Source organism: Giraffa tippelskirchi, chromosome 8 (assembly GCF_054371585.1).
Source record: "Giraffa tippelskirchi isolate mGirTip1 chromosome 8, T2T-mGirTip1v1.2.pri, whole genome shotgun sequence".
NCBI lineage: Eukaryota > Metazoa > Chordata > Mammalia > Artiodactyla > Giraffidae > Giraffa > Giraffa tippelskirchi.
In genome coordinates this window covers 11499008-11518884 of record NC_137282.1, presented here as the reverse complement: position 1 = coordinate 11518884, position 19877 = coordinate 11499008, and the positions used below count along the sequence as shown (strand labels likewise).

General features: G+C 56.1%; 1 protein-coding gene across 4 annotated transcripts in view; it reads right to left on the bottom strand.

Moving 5' to 3' along the window:
- Positions 1–242: 242 nt before the first annotated feature.
- Positions 243–19877, bottom strand: part of FGFR1 (fibroblast growth factor receptor 1) — a 49802-nt gene continuing 30167 nt past the window's right edge. The window contains exons 3-18 of one of the 4 annotated variants that reach the window (XM_081524077.1): positions 15226–15492; positions 13805–13894; positions 13384–13556; positions 11324–11447; positions 10176–10366; positions 9015–9165; positions 5649–5845; positions 4664–4809; positions 4363–4484; positions 3718–3828; positions 3012–3202; positions 2299–2421; positions 2037–2107; positions 1693–1830; positions 1425–1530; positions 243–1263 (exon numbers count right to left, since the gene is read on the bottom strand). In XM_081524077.1, the coding sequence (XP_081380203.1) occupies positions 1087–1263; positions 1425–1530; positions 1693–1830; positions 2037–2107; positions 2299–2421; positions 3012–3202; positions 3718–3828; positions 4363–4484; positions 4664–4809; positions 5649–5845; positions 9015–9165; positions 10176–10366; positions 11324–11447; positions 13384–13556; positions 13805–13894; positions 15226–15492 (2378 nt within the window). In that variant the 3' untranslated portion in view covers positions 243–1086. Of the gene's footprint in view, positions 1264–1424; positions 1531–1692; positions 1831–2036; positions 2108–2298; positions 2422–3011; positions 3203–3717; positions 3829–4362; positions 4485–4663; positions 4810–5627; positions 5846–7772; positions 7918–9014; positions 9166–10175; positions 10367–11323; positions 11448–13383; positions 13557–13804; positions 13895–15225; positions 15493–19877 lie in introns of all 4 variants that reach the window. The other 3 variants (XM_081524080.1, XM_081524079.1, XM_081524078.1) reach the window with 3 other exon arrangements.

The window sequence follows — 19877 nt, the reverse complement described above, 5'->3', positions numbered from 1 at the left end:
CATATTTGCCCCTAGGAAACGTGTGGTGGAGGGGGGCCCAGTGGCCCCCTACCTGCCCACCACGCAGCTGCCTGCCTTCTTTCCCTGCCTTTCTCAAAGCCCGGCAGAGGAAGGAGGGCTGTCCGGAGGCCTCGGAGCAGGACCCATGGGGAAGAGACCTCAGGACTGACAGCCCCAGAGCCCGTCAGCCTTGCTCCTTCACAGCAGACCTCCTCTCCCGTGTCACACAGCCCGTATAAAAATGAAGCAGCAGCAATTTTTATTGAGGGACCTAAACTGAAAATAGGTTTAGAACATAATTTAAAAAAATAAAACAGCAAAAGTAGCAAAAAATATATGACCTTTTTAAAAACATTTTCTTTTTGTTTCTTTTTTCTTTGTTTTTAATATATAGCAACTGATGCCTCCCAACCACCAGGAGCATCTTACCCAATGGGTAAATCTCTGGTAACGACCCTTTTAAAAAGACATGTAAATATATACTCAGATTTATACACTTTGTGTTTTCTTCGTAGCTATGTACAGAGCCCCTGCTTTGGGGCTGGGCCCCAGGGCCACGCCGCCGGCTCCCGGCCTCTGCGTCCCCACCCTTGGGTACCAGGTATTTGGTCAGCAAAGCAAGTTAGTATCGGAATCAATAAGCCACTGGCACTATCTGTCTGGAACAGAGGTCGCCTTCTGTGGAGGCCCGAGCGCCGACCACCCCCACACCCAACCCCCGCTGTAGCCCGAGGACCTGCCACCAGAACACGGGCACGTGGGCTGCGCAGAGCAGGCAAAACCAATGCAGGAAAGCTCAGTGGGCTCTCGCTCGAGGGCGGCTCGGCCCACACTGCCTGACCCTCCAGGCAGCAGGGAGGGGGTCTTGGTCCAATGTTTGGCAGGCCACGTAGTAGCCATCAGCAAGGACCGGCCTCCCTGCTCCTCTGTGTCAGGCTGTGAGGAGGAGAGGAGGGGAGCTTGGGGGTGCGGGCCTCAGAGAGGCCGGCAGGCAGAGCGCAGGGGAGGCAGCTAGTCCAGAGGGAGGAAGGGCGGGGCCACAGCTGAGGATGGAGTCTGAGGAGGGGTGCGGGGTGTGGGGGCCAGTCAGCGCCGTTTGAGTCCGCCGTTGGCCAGCTGGGCCGGGTGTCGGGGCAGGCAGGGTTCCTCGGGCAAGGGCTCGTGAGAGAAGACGGAATCCTCCCCGGAGGAGCAGGTGGAGCTGCGGGTGTCGGGGAAGCTGGGGGAGTATTGGTCCAGGGGCATTGACAGGTCCAGGTACTCCTGAGGACGGAGACAAAAAGATGGAGAACCCGCACTCTTCTGTGGCGGTGGCGGCGGGATTCATTCCACGAAAACTCGGGATGAATCCCGTGAGAACTCGGGATGAATCCCGCGAGAACTCGAGCCGGTGGGCACACTGGGTCTGGGAAGAGCCACCTCACCTGGTTGGAGGTCAATGCCACGATGCGGTCTAGGTCTTCCACCAGCTGCTTGAAGGTGGGTCTCTGAGAGGGGACCGCGTGCCAGCAGTCTCTCATCATCATGTAGCTGGGGCAGGATGGCGAGGTCGGGGTAGGGGGAGAGGACAGGCTCAGGGCGGAGGGGCCGCGGGTGGCTGGCTGCGAGCCCCGTACTCCTCCCTCTACACCCCGAGCCCAGCCCGCCCCCAGGACCCAGCCCAGGACCCCAGGCATCTTTTCTCAGGCTTACAGCTCGTTGGTGCAGTTACTGGGCTTGTCCATACGATGACCCTCCTTCAGCAGCTTGAAAAGCTCCTCCACGGGGACCCCAGGGTATGGGGAGCCGCCCAGAGTGAAGATTTCCCAGAGGAGTACCCCAAAAGACCACCTGTGGATGAGCATTGTGGGCACAGAGCTAAGGGCCCCCCACTGTCCTCACCACCTCTCCCCCCAAGTCCTCGACCCCAGGGGACCATGGCCGGTCAACCTCTGGGAACAAAGTGAAGGGGCAACGTTTCGTTCATTTTCTGAGACAGGATGCGGGGCTCTACCACCCTGGAAACTCTCCCCAGCAACTGCTTATCTCAGACTCACACGTCGCTCTGGTGGGTGTAGATCCGGTCAAACAAGGCCTCGGGTGCCATCCACTTGACGGGCAGTCGGCCCTGCAAGCAGCACGGGGACACTGGGGTGGCCCGGGGCAGGCAGGGAAGGACGCAGGGCTGGGGCTGGACCCAGCTCACCTGCCTACCCAGCCAGTTGGGAGGCCGGCGGGGAGGGGGGGAGGTAGCACAGGGAGGGGACAGCCCAGCGGTTCAGAGTCCTGGGGCAGAGGACAGGCAGCGCCGGCACTTACATTGGTTGTCTTTTTATAGTAGTCAATGTGGTGGATGTCTCGAGCAAGACCGAAGTCCGCGATCTTCATCACGTTGTCCTCTGTCACCAGGACGTTCCTGGCGGCCAGGTCCCGGTGGATGCACTGTGGGGCAGGCAGGGCAAGAGGGATTGGCGGGCTGGAGGTGGGGCGCAGGGGAGGGTGGGCCCACTTCCCTCACAGGCCCTTGCCTGCCCCACCCCTCAGCCCCCTGAATCGTCCAGTTTCCTGCTACCTGTCCCTCTCCTGTAGGTGAAAGACTACCATCCAAACACCCCCAGCTCCCGGCAGCCCAATCACTTCAGCAAACCCTCCAGGGAGCTTCCCCTCCTGGCACTTGGCTTTCAGTCTGCAAGCAGTGAGCTGAACCCCTCTCTGCTCTGTCCAGTGTGCATGAGCTCTCGTGGGGATGCCCTGCCTCCCTGGCCAAGCACATCCATACAGGGCTGGGCTCAAACAAAGCAGAATTTACCCAGCACCCAAAGCTGCATCTAACTCTCACACAGGACCTTATCTCCTCCCTGTAACCGGTTACAGCCGATGATGCCTACATCATCATTCTAACTTCACACTGGTCCAGCCTGACCCCAAGGCCACGAGGCCACGTGGCTCTCCTGACTCTGATATTCCCACCCCACCCCCCGCCCCGCCCCCCGGGGTGCCACGCTACCCAGGGGAGCTGTCAGGAGCCACACCTTCTTGGAGGCGAGATACTCCATGCCTCGGGCCACCTGGTAGGCGCAGGACACCAGGTCCTTGGAGGAGAGCTGCTCCTCAGGGTGGTGGCTGGGGTTGTAGCAGTACTCCAGCCCCGGTGGCCTCCGGGCCTGCAGGTACTCCCGGAGGTTACCCTTGGAGGCGTACTCCACGATGACGTACAGGGGACCTGGGGACACGGGCGCAGAGAGGCTGTCAGGGCTGCTGAGTGGGCGCACGGGCTGAGCCTCTCCTGGAGGAACCCCAAGGCACACCTTGTTCCCCAGGCCTCACCTCCCCTCTGAGGGGAACCCCCAAAATTCATCTTACTCCCCAAAAGAAAGCAAGGGCAGTCATTCTTCTCAGCCTATCAGCCTAGTCCAGGATGTTCCCAAGCAAAGCTGGGGCCAGAGCCCTGACCTCGACCGTAGCAAGTCACCTGTTCTGGCCACATGGTGTGTGTGGATCCAGGTGCATGGACTCTCAGATGAACCCCTGTGGACATCGGACCGGACCCCGAGAAACATATTCCGACTATGGCTAAACCGGCCTCTCCCCACAACCCGCTTCCCTCAGTGTGGCTGAGATGCCTGATCCCTGACGCCCCAGCTAGGCATCTTCTCCCTGACAGACAGACGGCAGCAGCCTGAGTGCCCGCCTGAGCCCCTGCCCCCACGGGTGAAAGCCCGCCGGCGCGACGCCCACCGTCCTGTGTGCAGGCCCCCAGCAGGTTTATGATATTCTTGTGTTTTCCAATCATCTTCATCATCTCCATCTCAGAGATCAGGTCCGACAGGTCTTTCTCTGTTGCATCCGCTGCATGGACAAAGCAGAGAAGGGGATGGAGAAGCATTTGCATTGGAAGGGAGGCCGAAAGAACAAAAACTAAGGGAGGGGGATGAGGTGAACACCCAGGGGTCCCTTTCCTCTAGGACTCGCTTCTCTCTTTACTATGCAGCCAGCGCGTCTCTCTTTACGCCCCGCCCCTCGGCTTTTTTTTTTTTTTTTGGCGGCACCACTCGGCTTGTGGGAGTGGGATCTCTGCAGGGCAAGTGCAGAGACTTAACTGCTTGACTGCCAGGGAAGTCCCTCCCCTCTTCTTTTCACATCCAAATTTATCTCCCCTTCCCTCTTATGAGAGCCGCTGGTGTTGCCAAAAAAAACAGGATCTGGGGTCACCACCTGATGACGGATGCCAAGGAACAAAGTGAGGTCGTGGTGAGATGGCGGGGTGTGCAATGCCCCCCCCCCAACCCCAAGACAACCTAAGCAGGCTGTGGAGCAGGTGCAGGTAATGGCCCGAGGCCCAGAGTTCGCTTGGAAAGGGAAGGGGACACAGGAACCACATACACTTCAGCATCTTTACGGCCACTTTGGTCACACGGTTGGGTTTGTCCTTGTCCAGCCCGATGGCCTCCGCCAACACCACCTGCCCAAAGCAGCCCTCTCCCAGGGGCTTGCCTAAAACCAGTCTTTGGGGAAACAAAGGGTTGGATAAGCTGGGGTGGTAACACTCAAACCTGACAGGAACCCCCACTCCCCCCGCCTCCACTTCCCCCGACTAAGAGCCGATGGTGGCAGTGCTCCCCTGAAGGTCTGAGCCCACACCACTGCCCCCATTAGAATAACGAGCCGGGGCGGGGGGGGTCACCTGTCCCGAGGCAGCTCCCAGCGAGGGTCTTCGGGAAGCTCATATTCAGAGACCCCGGCCAGCATAGGGGTGCCGCTGGAGGAGAGACGCGAGGGCCGAACCAGCAGGACCCCGGAGTTCATGGATGCGCTGGAGTCGGCCGACACCTGCAGGGAGGTGTGGGGTCACCCTTCCAGCAGGGACAGGGGAACGGTGGCAGGTCACTCCCCTCCCCAGTCAGGACTTGTTGCTAAAGGCAGAGGTGTGGACCTGGCATCTGGTGCTCCCTCCCCAACACAGGCAGAAAGGCCACAGAAGGTGGAAGACCGAGGTTCTAACACTGACTCAACGTTTGCCACCAACTCGCCTTTCTGGGTTTTGGATTACTCACCTTTCACATGACAGCCTGACATTCTGTTTACTTATCAGTGCAAGAGCAACTCTCTTCCTGTCCCCATTCTTATGTGAAAACCCTGCCGTGGATGAGGGGTTCCTGACTCCCGAAGCCCCTTCCAGAATTAGCACGGCTCGGAGCGAAGCCTGCCTCCTTTCATGCACCTTCACCCTCTGTTCCATCTCCTGGGATGAGGGGAGGTGGGCACACAGGAGCGAGAGGGCATCTTGGGACCCAGCTCAGCTCCTCTCCTCTGCTCTGCATGTTTGCACCCCTAATGGGCCCTCAGGGGAAGCTCAGATTCATTAATATCAACTGGGCATTCAGCCCAGTGAGGACCGTCTCCCAGTCCCCAGGGCGGCTGAGCAGGGCATCGTGGTTGAGATAAGATGGGCTCACAGGGTTCATCGGCCAGAAGAGCTTGGAGCCTGACCCCAAACACTTAGGACATTCCCCCTCTGCCACCCGGAAGCCAGACACCAAAGTCCGAAGCAGTCCGTGGGGACCATGGAGAGGACAGAGCGCCGGTGGGTCCCACAGACCCCGCTGGGGCGCAGGGAGGACGCACAGGGTGAGGCAGAGCGTGCGAACCCCCCGTCTACTTTCTGTTACCTGTCTGCGCAGAGGGATGCTCTTGGCCAGCTTGTGCACGGCCATCTGGCTGTGGAAGTCGCTCTTCTTCGTGCCGCTCTTCATCTTGTAGATGATGACAGACCCCACCATGCAGGAGATGAGGAAGGCCCCCGTGCAGTAGATGATGATCTCCAGGTACAGTGGCGAGGTCATCACCGCCGGTCTCTCTTCCAGGGCTGGGTCAGCGTGAACAGCATGTTAGTGGGCTCAGGGCAGGGCTGGTCCACTAGGGTCCCGGCTCCCTAAGAAACTCAACATCCATCTCCTAAACTCTGGGAATCTCTGGGGCAGAGAAGAACCCAGCCAGGTCGTAGCCAGGATTGGGGTTCTGACACTGAGCACACAGCAGACATCCTGGGATCTGTGAGGCTCCCTGACCCTGACTTGAATCCCCAGAGGGATGGACTATATCTTGCTAGCCGATACCGGTGCCCATGAACTCAGGAGCCCTCCTGGCTCAGGGACTGCTGGACTGGATGGGTACTTGGTGCCCTGCAAAAGACAGCTAAGAACTCACTTGCGCTAGATGCCACTCTCAGTGTCCCCATGGACACATGGCCCTTCTCCACAGTGCCCAAGCACTGCGTCAACACCTATCACGGGACAGCGAACCATCCATTGGTCTTTCATTACTCATGGCCCAGGGGTACCCTGAGGGCCCAGGTGGCACCTCATCCATGTCTGCAGGCCACAGCACCTGGCATCTGGTGGCACTCATAATGCAAAGACAGTGACGCAGGGAGGAAAGAAGAGAACCAGTGTATGTCCTGACTTCATTGCTCAGCTTTGCCTACATCATCTCTATCAGGGCAGACGTGTAAATGTCCACACCTAGCCAAACTGCAGACAGAACTTCGCTTCCAAATGTTGTCTGGATTATTAAAGATAAATATGGAAACATCTCTTAAGACTTCCACTCACAGGTCTAACTCCTCACATTGAGGAAGGTCAGGGAGAGGGGTGTTTTATTGTCTTCTCCATTCAGACTCTCCCGCCTCCCGCCCCCACTGAAGCCCTCGCAACTCAAGCCTCTTTCCCTCCAGCATGGAGGTGAGGAGGGTCCCATCCAGCAAGACATCCCTTCCCCCACCCCTCCCCTATTAAAGACCCCCGCCAGCCGCAGGGGCCAGCACCCCAAGGACCTCCCCCAGGAGGCCCCGGGCATGACCCCAAATGAGCCCAAAGAGAACTCCCCGAGGTGCAACGAGGGACAGCAGAGCTGATAACAGGGAGAAGCGTTTCTGTTTTTCTCTTTCCCCAGCATGGAGAAACAGAGACGATCCACCAGGAGGCACAACACAGGACAAAGACAGTGACGAGGGGAAAAACAGAAAACGCTTCTGTGCCTCCAGCGGGAGCGCGTGTTATCAGAGGAGGAGAGGGAGGGGCAAGGAAAGAGACCAGAGTCTGCAGGAACCTGAGTAGCACCGCGCCAGGCTCCAGCCCCGAGGCCACCAGCCCACCACCCTGCCCAGGCTGCAGGCTCCTGCCTTCCTGGCCTGACCCCCACGGTCCCCTCTGGAGAGGAGCTGTGTTGGAAGCCAAAGAGGATAAACGGGCACCATCGAGCCCCCTGCACTGCCTGGGAAAGGACTCGATCAAAGCAGCTCAAGTCCACTGTCTGGGTCTGGAGGAACCTCGCCCCCTGAGATCAGCAAGGAGGAGGGTAGAGGGCACTGGTGCTTACCAGTGGCAAGCCCCTCCCTTCAGAGCACCTATATTTAGGGGGAGCCTCTCGGAGACTTCGGGGGGCTGGCGATAAAGGACTGGACGAGTCAAGGAAGACTGCTGGACCTGAGGAGGGTAGGAGCCTGCCCTGGAGGAGAGCCCGACCACAGGTTAGATCCAGACCCCATGCATGCATCGCTCCGGCCCGGGGGGAGAGACGGAGGCAGGCCCACAAGTGAGAGGAATCTGAGATCCTGCACCAGGAGGAAGGCTCCGGGGTGAGCCAAGAAGCTTCGACCCACGGGGCCGGATGACTTGACAGAGCCACCTGCTGCATACGGAGACCGGCTCCATGTCTCCCCCGACCCCGCGATGCATGCTCCCCCCGTGCCCCTGGCGAGGGCAGGACATCGAGAGGAGGAGGACAGTGTATACCTTCCAGAACGGTCAGCCATGCAGAGTGATGGGAGAGTCCGATAGAGTTACCCGCCAAGCATGTATACTCCCCCGCGTCCTCAAAGGAGACATTCCTTAAGTGCAGCACCTCCATCTCTTTGTCGGTGGTGTTAACTCCGGCCGTCTAGAAGAGACAACGGAAGCCACATGGACAAGCCCGGGACCGGAGACCTCTCAGAGAGGGAGGGAGGAGGAGGAAAGGGGGAGAAAAAATAACCAGAGGAAGAAAGGTTCCCCAGCGTCTCCTTTGCAACAATGGACAGACAAAAATCACCAGGCAGCGAGAGACCTGTTAGAGGAAGAGGGTGAGAGCCTGAGGAGGAACTTGGCAGACCTGACGGCGCGACGCGGGATGGCTGGTTACACCCGTCACCAGGCGCGGCAGCCCCGGCCCAACCCGGCATGCGGCGGTGAGCGCATGGAGAAATGGGGCGTGCGGGGGCTGTTTGGTTTCTGGAGGGCACACACAGGAGGGACGGAGGGGGCTGCAGCCTCACACACACTCACACACTCACACACACACAAACACCCCCCCACACCTTTACACACATACCCCCACACACACTCACAGCCCCCCCACACCACCACACACACCCTCACACACACACACCCCACACACCCTCACACACATACCCCCCACATCCCACACACACACAGCCCCCCCACCCCTGACACACCCTCACCCCCCCACACACTCACACCCTCACCCCCCCCACACCTTCACACATACCCCCCCAGTCACCCCTCCCACACTCACACCCACTCCCCCACATACACTCCACACATACCCACACACACTCACCCAAACTCACACCCTCACCCCCCACACACCTTCACACATACCCCCCCGTCACCCCACCCATACACATACACACACACACCCCACACTCACACCCACCCACACATACACACACACACACACACACACACATCACTGCAGACGCTGGTCCTCTCTCTTCTCCATCACTCGGACCCTCAGTCTCCAGGATCACCCAGGACGCACCCCACACGCAGCCAAGAACACACAAGCCACAGAGGGATGACACCAACACAGAACCGAACCAATCCAGCCTCCCAGGCCGGGTATTTTTCCATGGCTCCGGGCACTAGAAACACAGCAGGCTAACAGGGAGAGTGGGGCGCTGGCCTCCCCACAGCTGCCCTGGCAGCTCGGGGCCTCCATCAAACCCCCAGCACAGGGGCCCCTCCAGCTCCCGTTACCTTTTGCCACAGGTCTGGTGACTGTGAGCCACGCAGACTGGTTAGCTTCACCAATATAATTGGAAACCTTACACACATACTCCCCGCTCTGGGCCTCTGTCACATTGAACAGGGTCAGGACCTCCGCATCCGAGCTATTTATCCCCGAATGCTGGAACAGACCAACGACACGCCGTCAGTTGGGCCAACACAGAGATGTGGCCGTATTTGCTCCCATGTGGTGTTAAGGTGGGCCCAGGAGCTAAGGCTGAGGTGACACTTGTCCTCTTTCCCTCATTAGCAGGACAAAACAAGTGGACTTTAAAAATCCATGTGACTGAAAAACAAACTGCACCAAAAAAATCATTGCCCCAAGCAAATGTTTCGTTTGTGTTAAACCCCCTCCTCCAGGAAGAGGGCAGAGATTGCCAATGGACACGGTGGCCAAGGTTCAAGGCCCCGGGCCCACTTCCTACATGGCAGTTTCAGTGCCCGAGGTGAGGAGCTTGGTGGTTGGGAAATCTTTGGAACAGCCAAGCCAGGGAGGAGGAGGTCTAAGGCTGGGACCAGGAGGGAAAGCAGGTTCCCAGCTTCTGGTTACTTCCTGTTGCAAGATCCACTGGAGAATTAGGCAATTAGCTTCCCTGGATTAATGGAGCATTTAGGGACATTCGAAGTCTGGGAGTGGGAGGAAAAAAAGGAAGAAAGTTCCATTACCCCTGAAACCGCTGAGAACTGACCCGTGGCCTTGGCTTTTCCAGCCCTACCTAAGCTAAGCCATGCCTGGCATCAGCCCACGTGCCAGAAAGGACATGACTTGGGAAGCAGGGCAGAGACTGGGAGACGCTTGCTGGGAAGGCTGTGGTAGTGGGCAGTGAGAGAGCAGGAGTGCCAACGCCTTCCCAGAGAAGCTGACCAGAAAGCCTGGGCATGGTCACCATCCAAGCTCTTCAGAAGCCAGCAGTGCTCACCCCCAGCCCTCGGCACCCTATGAGCCTTCACCCACAACCTGCCACTGGTCCTTCGGAAAGTGGCCGGGGCCCCATGTAAAATGGAGCCTGGACCTAGCTGAAGGACCGGGGCCCAATCGCAGGGACTGAGCTGGACCCCAGACACCTGGGCCCCAGGAGATACGGGTCTCCTTCCCCGAGCCCAGCCCACGGAGACCAGAGCCAGGAGTACCTTCAAGATCTGGACATAAGGCAGGTTGTCCGGACCAATCTTACTGCCGTTCACCTCGATGTGCTTCAGCCACTGGATGTGCGGCTGTGGGTCGCTGTACACCTTGCACATGAACTCCACGTTGCTGCCCAGGGCCACCGTCTTGTTGGCCGGCAAGCCCGCCTGCAGGATGGGCCGGTGAGGGGACCGCTCTGCGGGGGCACGGGACAGGAGAGGGTCATCAGGCACTGTCGTGGCTTGCTCCTGGCTAGGATGCTAACAGAGCATCCCAAGGACCAGCACAGAGACGCACTCCCGGACAGCAGCCCAGCCTACCTGCCTGTAACTAAACCCACAGTCACTCAGACTCTTGCTGTTCAAAGTGTGGTCTGGGAACCGCAGCGCCAGCTTCACCAGCCTGTTAGAAACACTGACCCTCAGATCCTACCCCGGACCTCCTGGACACAAGCTTGTATTTTTTTTTTTACCTGCACTGCATGGCTCGTAGGATCTTAGTTCCCCAGCCAGGGATTGAACTGGGCCATGGCAGGGAAAGTACTGAGTCCTAACCACTGTACCTCCAGGGAATTCCCCAGAAGCTTCTTTGCATACCATATCCTCAAAGCCAAGGCAGAACACTGGCTGCGAAATTCTTTACCGTAAGGTCGCCAGAGAATGAGATTCAGAGCCTCTGGAAGGCAGAGGCTGCACCACAGCACCAAGAGCCATGGCGTTCTTCTTAGTGCCTGGAGTCTGCGTGGACTGACCTCTCTGAGCCTCAGTGTGCTCCTCTGTACAATGGGAACAACAGCACCCACCTTGCAGGGTGCTAGAAGCATTGCCTGTGGTGTATTTACTGTACCCGGCAGACCACGTGCATCCGTGGAGTGGTAGCTACTATTAAGCTAGATTAACCACCACTATGCCAGTCACCTCCTGCAGGAGAGGCTGTCAACAGCACCCTCCCCTTTACAATGAACCTGTGGTACCACTGATCCTCCCAACTCTACCGATGGATAAGAAAAGGGAGGTGTTAAAAAGGAAGGTGACAGAGCTAATAAATGCCACAGCATCCTGACTCTACCTCTAAGTGAACCTGGCTCCCAGGCTGTGCTCTCTGCATCCCTGTTCCTTCCACCAAACTCCTCCTCCTGTCGCCACCCTCTTACCCACAACATCGAGCTGGTAGGTATGGTTGATGCTGCCGTATTCGTTCTCCACGATGCAGGTGTAGTTGCCCTTATCTGAAGGCACCACGGAGTCCATAATGATGCTCCAGGTGGCATAACGGACCTGAGGGGAAACATGCCAAAGGGCCCCATTGTAGGCCTGGAGGGAAAGGTGGGCAGAAGCCATGCACCCTCCAATCAGAGCACGCAGCCCGGCTGCACAGGGAGCTGGGGACTGTCATCCCAGCCCATTTACACTCTGCAAGAAGGCATCAGGCAGAGGGGTGTGACAACTCAGAAAGGCTGCCTACCACAGCCAAGGCCGTCTGCAATCTGGACAAATGTGCCTTTGGAGCCCTCCCAGATACACTGGGCACTTTCCCAACCCTGCACCCCTGTCCACACTGCTCTTGTGCCAGAGCAGCGTCCTGCTAAGAGTCCAGCCGTGTCCACCCTTGACATCTCGTTTCAAAGTCCGTCTCCTGTTCTCCCGTCCCTCTGTGCCGCACAGGTGCAGTGCTCCTGTTAGATGGAACTCTGTATGGGCAGGACGCTGCCGCGGAAGACCCACAGCACAGGGCATTGCACACAGCAAGTGCTGGGTAAGTTACTTTAAACAGTTTATTTTTCTGATCTCCTGTGCTTCTCTTTTTTAACATCTATGTATTTTGGCTGCGCCGGGTCTTGGTTGCAGCATGTGGGATCGTGTTCCCTGATCAGGGACAAAGCCAGGCCCCTGGCTTCGGGAGCAAGGAGTCTTAGGCACTGGACAGCCAGGGAAGCCCCTCCTCTACTTTACTTATGCGAGATTAATGAGAAAAGAGCAGCTAGGTGAGCTGGGAGAGAAACAGGAACGGTGAGAATGATCACAGGGTTTAAAGGACCGATTAGATGAAGATGTTCTTTCTAGAATTATAAACGGGCAAAGGACTTGAACAATTTCCACAACAAGAAATGGAAACCACTTATGAACACATGAAAATTCTGTTTGTTCCTAAGCAAAATAGCCCACGGAGAATAATTTGATACTCTCACCTGTCAAATTTGTTGGCAAAAGTATAGCCAGTTTATCATTCTCATACGCTGCTATGGGAGGGCAAATGCATTTTCCCTTCTAAGAAAGTAACTGTTACCACAATAAAAAAAAAAAAAAATCACACCGCTACTCATTACATCATCTTCCATTAGAGCAAATGTCACAGTAAAATTTTACGTCTTCCCATTGCACTTTGAACTCTATTGCCTAATACCTTTTCTGGAAAGACATGTGTCCACGAAATGTTGGTGTAAAAAATGAATAAGTGAACAAATGAATAAAATTACCTAACTTTATTAGGAAAAAAAAAAAAGGAATTGGGTAACATGCATCAAGAGCTTAAAAATGTTTATACTTTGTTCTAGTAACTTCCAGCAATCTGTCCCTAAAGAAGAATATTTTAAAATAATGACATAGACTTAACTACAAAGATATTCACCATAACATTATTCACAGCAGTGAAAAACTGGAAAATAACTAGTATCACAAAATAGTTCATTAAATTATGGGGCAATTAATACCGGGATATTATAAAGCCATGAAAAATTATCTTTCAAATATCTGGCAAAAGACTCACAATGTTAATAACTGGCAAGAAATTATATAGATAATGTGATTGATCATGTAAAAACCACATATGTAGAAAAAGACTAAAAAGATGTAAGTTTATTTGCTTTTTTAGTATTTGAAAATTTTCTAGAGTGTTATTTAAAACAATTAAAGGCATAAAAGTAAGGATTTTCTAAGCAGCGTCTCCTGCCCACCCTACTCCAGCTTTCATAAAAACCCAAGTACCTTGTAGGACTTGCCTGGTGGCTGAGATGGTAAAGCATCTGCCTACAACGAGGGAGGACCCAGGTTCAATCCCTGGGTCGGGAAGATCCTCTGGAGAAGGAAACGGCAACCCACTCCAGTACTCTTGCCTGGAGAATTCCATGGACAGAGAAGTGTGGTAGGCTACAGTCCATGGGGTCACAAAGAGTCGGACACGACTGAGCGACTTCACTCACTCACTCACAAGTACCTTGTAGCCTCCGATCCTATGGTCGGGCTTGAATTCTTTGCCGTTTTTCAGCCAGCGCAGCGTGGGGTTCGGGGTCCCACTGGAAGGGCATTTGAACTTCACTGTCTTGGCAGCTGGCACCGCGTGCAGTTTCTTTTCCATCTTTTCTGGTGACGTCCAGTATGGAGCCACGGCTGCCCAGGGAGAGCGGAGAGAGACAGGGCTTGGTCAGGCTCGGGGGAGGCCCCACCCACCTGCTCGCCACCTGTGAACGATGCCCGCACTGGTCCGGACCCCGGTGGGGTGGTCCCCCAGGCCAAACGTCGTCACCCACATGCCCCGCCACCCCTCCCTTCTCCAGTCGTTCACACAAGCTTCCCCCTTTCCATTCCAACCCAACCCCCGGGCCTGGCGGCCAGAAAGGAAGGAAACAGTGTCTCACGCATACGGTTTGGTTTGGTGTTATCTGTTTCCTTCTCCTCCGAAGAGGAGTCATCGTCGTCATCATCATCCTCCGACGAGGGGAGCGCATCTAGGGCAAGAGGGAGAGGGCACTGAGGTCCCTCCCCTGGGAAAGGAGGCTGCAGCTCGCATCCAGTCCACAGCCACCCCAGGAACACGAGGGCCAGTCCAGTAACAGGCGAACATGGCGACCACTCCCCACACTGCCTCCCGGGCCCACGCCTCCCTCAGTGCCTGTCCCTCTGCGGGACAGACACGGTTTATGTAAGAACTGCACGCCCTGTGCCTGTCCCCCTCCTCCGCCGACCCCAACGCACTGCCCTTCCCTGCCCCGAAGCCTTTACCCTGGGCAGCTCCATCACGGACAGGTGGGGTTCTCTTTACCGTAACTCCACCCTGCACTCAGGCTTGCGCCGCGTCTCAGAACCAGCAGCCAGGGCACCCGAACCCTCCTTTGGAAACCCAGACAGATCGAGGCACTGTGGCCAGAAGCCATTTCCGAAGCCCTGGGCCGAACGCTCTGGAGTCGCCACATTTCTAGCACGTGTCTGCTGAGGTTGGGGAACTGCGCTTCTCAACCAGAGTGGACGGGAACCGCGACACAGTGGGCAGCTGCCAACGCCTGCCCCCAACAAGTACCCACCCCTTTGAGGATGTGGTCACCCATCAGGGTTCGTGCCAGATCTTTCCCCAGTCCTTTCTAGTGTTTTGGGGGCATCTGGAGGGAAGTGAAGGAGGCACGTCCCTCTGCTGGGGAGGGGGGTGTTCTGGATGATGTTTGGCGGGCGGGGGAGAGGCACAAGTGGTGTAAAGAGAATTCCAGCTCTACTCAGTTCAGTCCTAAGATTTTGTAAAAGTCACATCCTACAAGTGGCGGGTCCCCAGAGTCAGAGCCCTAGGGTTCCCTGGCTGCCCTAACACAGCTCTGGAAGCTAGAGGACACGTATCTCCCATCAAGCCATGACAACGGCGGTGCAACTGGGTCATCCCCCATCCCACGGGGACCTCACCATGAATCTGGGGGCGCTGATGACTAAGCCCAGCACCAAGTCCAAACAGTCAGGGAACAGGAGTTTGGGAGCTGCCTGAGCCCTTGTGCACCCCGATGACCTGGGCAGGCTGTGCTGGAGAAACCACCGCATCTCACTGCCCCCGGGGTGTCAGCGAGCACCCCCGAGGTGGGTCTGGGCAGTCCCCACTCTCTGACCCGAGGCCGGCACCCCGAGTCACCCCCTGAGAGCTAAGTCGCGCAGCGGGCGGGAGCGATGTTAGTGGGTGGCAGCTTCTGCAGCAGAGGGGGAGGGCACAGATGACGGCAGAGTAAGAGGCCGGCCTCCCCCTGAGACCAGTAGAGAGGGAGGCAGGGGCCAGGAGAGGCGGAGGGCGGACTTGGCTACCCACCTGAGACATTGACGGAGAAGTAGGTGGTGTCGCTGCCGGAGGGGCTGCTGGTCACACAGGCGTAGAGGCCTGAGTCGGCGGGCACGGAGCCCCGAACCTCCACCTCCTCCCCGGTGATGCGCGTGCGGTTGCTGTCCGCCAGCTGCACCCCGTCCCGCAGCCAGTTGATGCTCTGAACATCGTCCCGCAGCCGACAGCGGAGCTGCAGCAGGTCACCGGGGTGGACCAGGAGGGACTCCACTTCCACGGGGGCTCCCCAGGGCTGGGCTGCAGCCGCAGCAGGGACCAGGAAGAGGGCAGAGGGAGCGAGGGGCGGGAGGGATGGGGAAAGACAAAGGCATTATGCCAGCCGCACAGAGCTGCAGCATCCCCGGGGGCGGGGTACGGAGCTGGGGAGGCAGGTCAGTCGGGGGGACAGCTGGCTCTCTGGGCACTGCCAATGCTTCCCGTCCACCCCACTCTTCCAGAGGGCAAAGAAGACAGAGGCGAAGTTAGGAAGCAGCTGCAGCAGCATTAAGCGGTTCAGAGAGGGTTTCCCTCCATCTTTGGTGGGGAGGGCAGCTGGCCCTCCCTGGGACCCCTGTGTGTCTAAGAGCATCACCTCCCCACACACGCAGCTCTTTACCAAGAGTGGCCGCTTCCCAGGGGAACACTCTGTTCGCTTTCGGGTGGGGCAGCCTCACCCCTCTCCCCAGGAACAAGCCCCTGCCAAGACGCAACAGCCCCCCATGTGGGGGGCAGTGTGTCATGGGCGGGGCTCTAGATTCAAGTGATCAGTACTGGGGGGGGGGCTCTGAGCCCCACAAGGAGTCCAATGCACAGGATGTATATGCGGGAGAGGGCCCGAGAAGAGGTCAGCTCAGGGGAGCCTCTGGCTAACAGGTGTTGGGCCAGAGGATTCAGAGCTTTTGACTATATTAGGAACGGAGGCCGGCAGCTGCCACAAAACCCACACTTGCCCTGGCAGCAGAAGCCGCTCCACACAAAGCTCCTTTCTCCTCTCCCCACTGCAGGGCTCCCCCTCACTCCCCCTCTCGAGCCCCCCACCTCCTCTCCACTGCCCTCCCGATACACAGACACACACACCCACTCCCCCTCACTGCTCCTCCACCCAACCCTGAGCCCAGGGGTCCACACACCCACCCCTCTCGACCAGCAACGCTAAAGGCCTGAGGCCGGACACAGGACGAGGCCACCCTCGGGGTGGACCCATCTTCTCCCGAGCACCGCCCCCCCCCCCCCACAACGGGGGGAACGCACCTCCCCATCCGTCTTAGGACTTGCACGCCTGCTCCCGGCCTCTTCCGCCCTCTGTCCGGCCTCCATCAGAACACACTTGCGGTAGCTCACACCCACCACCTGCCTGGTTTCTACTGCCTTCTGCAGCCTTCTTTCTCACCACCCGTTCACCATCAGAGGCTCGCCGGGAGTACCCCTGCAGGTCCCGGATTCGAGAGACTCTGAAAGGCACCTGGCCCCGCCGCCCTGGCGTCTCTGCCTGGCTCTCCACCCTCTGGTTCTCAGCCTGGCTGGAAACTGCCCCAAAGGGCTTTCTGACCCTAGTCTGGGTCAGGGGCCTCTCCTCGCACTTGCCACCCTAGAGGAAAGTCCCCTTTCTCAATAAGGTTGCGAGAGTGGGGACATGTCACATTTACCTTCAAACCCCAACACCCAGGAGGGCCCTGGCCCACGAGAGCTGCCAACAGAGGCTTGCTGAATAATCTGACAATGATGCACTGTCTCTCTGTTGTCTTCCTTCCAAACTCCGCTGCTCCTTCACCACCTCATTTTAACCCCCCCTTTCTGAAGTCCCCAACAGGTTTCTGCTAGAAACCTTGCTGATGAAATGTTTCCTGGGCACCAGGGACTAACAGTAGCTTTTTGGAGGGGCCTCGGACGAGGCTCAGAGGCCATGGCTGCAGGCTGGGTGCCCCTTGACCCAAGGGCTCTGTCTTAAATCCTAGGTAAATACTGAGTCATCAAAAAGGAGGTGCTGGTTTAAAAGGGTTTGGAAACAAACCACCAGGCCCACACTCATTTATTTTTGTGAATCAGGTCAAGAGGGACACCACAAAGGTGAGCAGACCACATATTGATTAAAAATAAGCTTTTGTGGGTCTTGAAAAAAAAAGTTATTCTTTCCATTTTTAATGGTTTGTGGTTTTGCCAAGAGGAGGCAGAAGAAAAGCCATTCAGACTTGACCCTTAGGGAAACAGAAGACGCTCCTATGGATCAAATGTCATTTTCCTGCAATGACCTCACTGATTAAATATTTTGCAGCTCATGATCTGTACCAGCCGTTGGTCAAACAGTAAACTCCGGTAAACTCAAACTTAGCCTCTGGCATCACAGCCTATTTTGACAGGTCCCAGAAACAAAGAGGTAGTAGGGAGAACACGGGCGTTGCCCCAAGAGAAAGCAACAAAGGGAGACTTGGCTCTGCTGGGACCAGCTCGGGCTGATTCCACTTGGATCTGAAATTCTCCGCTCTTCCTGGCCAGGACATGCAAACAGAACTCTTCTGCGTGATCTGTATAAAGCCTCAAGAGCCAGCTTTCTTGTCCCTGTCCCTGGAGGTCAAGCTCACCCCGATGCTCCAGGCCACGGTGTGCTAACCCCGTTCATTCTCCTGATCAATATCGAAGGGTGGGTAGAGGGTGAACTCTAACCCCGTGCTTTGCCTTCAAGGCTCCTCTCAGTTTTTCCCACCTCCCCATGCGACCTTCCTTCTCCCCACCTTCCACGCCAAGTCTGGCTGTTTTCTGCACTAACCATATTCTGCAGTCACAACAAAACTGACTTCTGCTCAAGGCTGTTGGGCATCTCTCTAGAACCCTCCTACCCACCTGCTCAAAGTGCACCATCCAAGACGCCCACCGTCCTTTTCTGTGAAAACAGTTGCCATCTCAACAGCACAAATTTGCATTTAATTCCATGCCATCTTGCACTGTTGCTTTTTCAAACATCTTTATTGAGATATAACTCATGTATCATAAAACTCACCCATTTAGAGTGTATCATTCAATACTTTTTAGTATAGTCACAGAAAGCAACTATCACCACAATCTATCTTTAGAACATTTGCATCACCCCCAAAAGAAACCCCATACCCATTAGCAGTCACTGACTATCCCCTCCCCCTCCACCAGCCTAGGCAACCATTGATCTGCTTTGTCTCTATAGATTTGCCTGTATTAGATAGTTCATATCAATGGACTTGTGCACTGTAGTTTTTTTGGGTGTCCTCCTTCTTTTTAGTAAGTTTTCAAGGTTCTTTCATGTTGTCTCATGTACTTTATTCCTTTTAGTGGCCAAATAATATTCCATTGTGTGAGTATACCACATTTTATTAATCTATTTATTGGCTGATGGACATTCGGGTGTATTTTTCCTAAGTGTCAAAAGTGTCCATGTCTTGCCTAAGAAACAGAAAGCAACTCAGACCAATAGAATGGTCTATTATAGTTTTCCCACAGTGCCTAACCATGTCAGAAACACAGAAAAATACTCAGTAGGTCCTGAAGTTAGCATCTGGCAAAGACTAAATTTTAGAGGAACTGAAAACATTCTTCTCAATTTAAACCCAAACCTACAGCTCTTGGTTTACGTTGGATTTTTTTCATGGCTAATAGTGCTCTTGGATGTGTATCAAAGCCTCCATTTACAAAGCAGGTAAATGCCACTTTCTTCAAGGAGGTAATGGAAAGGTAACCGACCACTTGCTGGCTTACTGGGCCCTGCTCCTCTGTGTCACCGCCCGGAGTAGCAGCCCTGACCTTGGAGCGTCGTATGAAGGCAACTAATGTGGGCCTCCCTGCTCACTGGCCGCCTGCAACAACCAAGTCATTACTCTCCATTCTCCTGCGGTCTTTGCAGGGTCCCCCATTTATGTCCCAGTTGGAAAGGCCCTTGCATCTGTGGCTCCATCTCCACTGAGCTGGCCTTTCTCTGACCAGGACCCATGGACCAGGGCTCTACGCGTTGTTAGGCATCAGGGAGCAAGAAAGGAGCTGACACCTTTATTGGGCTGGCCATGACTGATGAAGAAGAGAAAGCAGTTTATTGGGCAGCGACTTGAAAAGACATTCCAACACTTGATGAATTGGAGTGGGGAGGCTGTGGGGGAGACTGCAAACCCACACACTTGCTTTGTGTGTCCTGTTTCCTGAGAGATGAGGTTGGCAACGGAGCCTGGGGGACATTGGGTATCTATAGTCCGTGGGGACCTGGCCTGAGGCTGAAAGCACTTGGCGTGAGTTTCACTCCGACAGGCTCTGGGTGGAGGGTGCTTGGGGTGCCCCGGAGGAAAACGGTGCATCCTGCTTCCATGCCCACATCAGAGTCACTATGATTGTCACTGGGAGCAAGAAGGTTAGGGTTAGGGTTGGACCTGACTTGCACACCCTTAGAGGATCAAGGGTGCCCTGGCCATCTCTCCAGAAGACAGGAGGGAGTGAAGGCTCCTGCTTAGCTGCCTGAATCTGGGGCTGAGGAGGACTCGTCCCAGGGCAGCTTCTAGGACAGTGAGGACAGCAGGTGGACCATGGAAGGCCATGCTGGCTGGACCCAGGACCCTCTTAGTAGGAGGGATGGGGGTTCAGACAGCAATCACCAGTCCCATCTGCTTCTCTAATGGAACCTCTCCACCCCT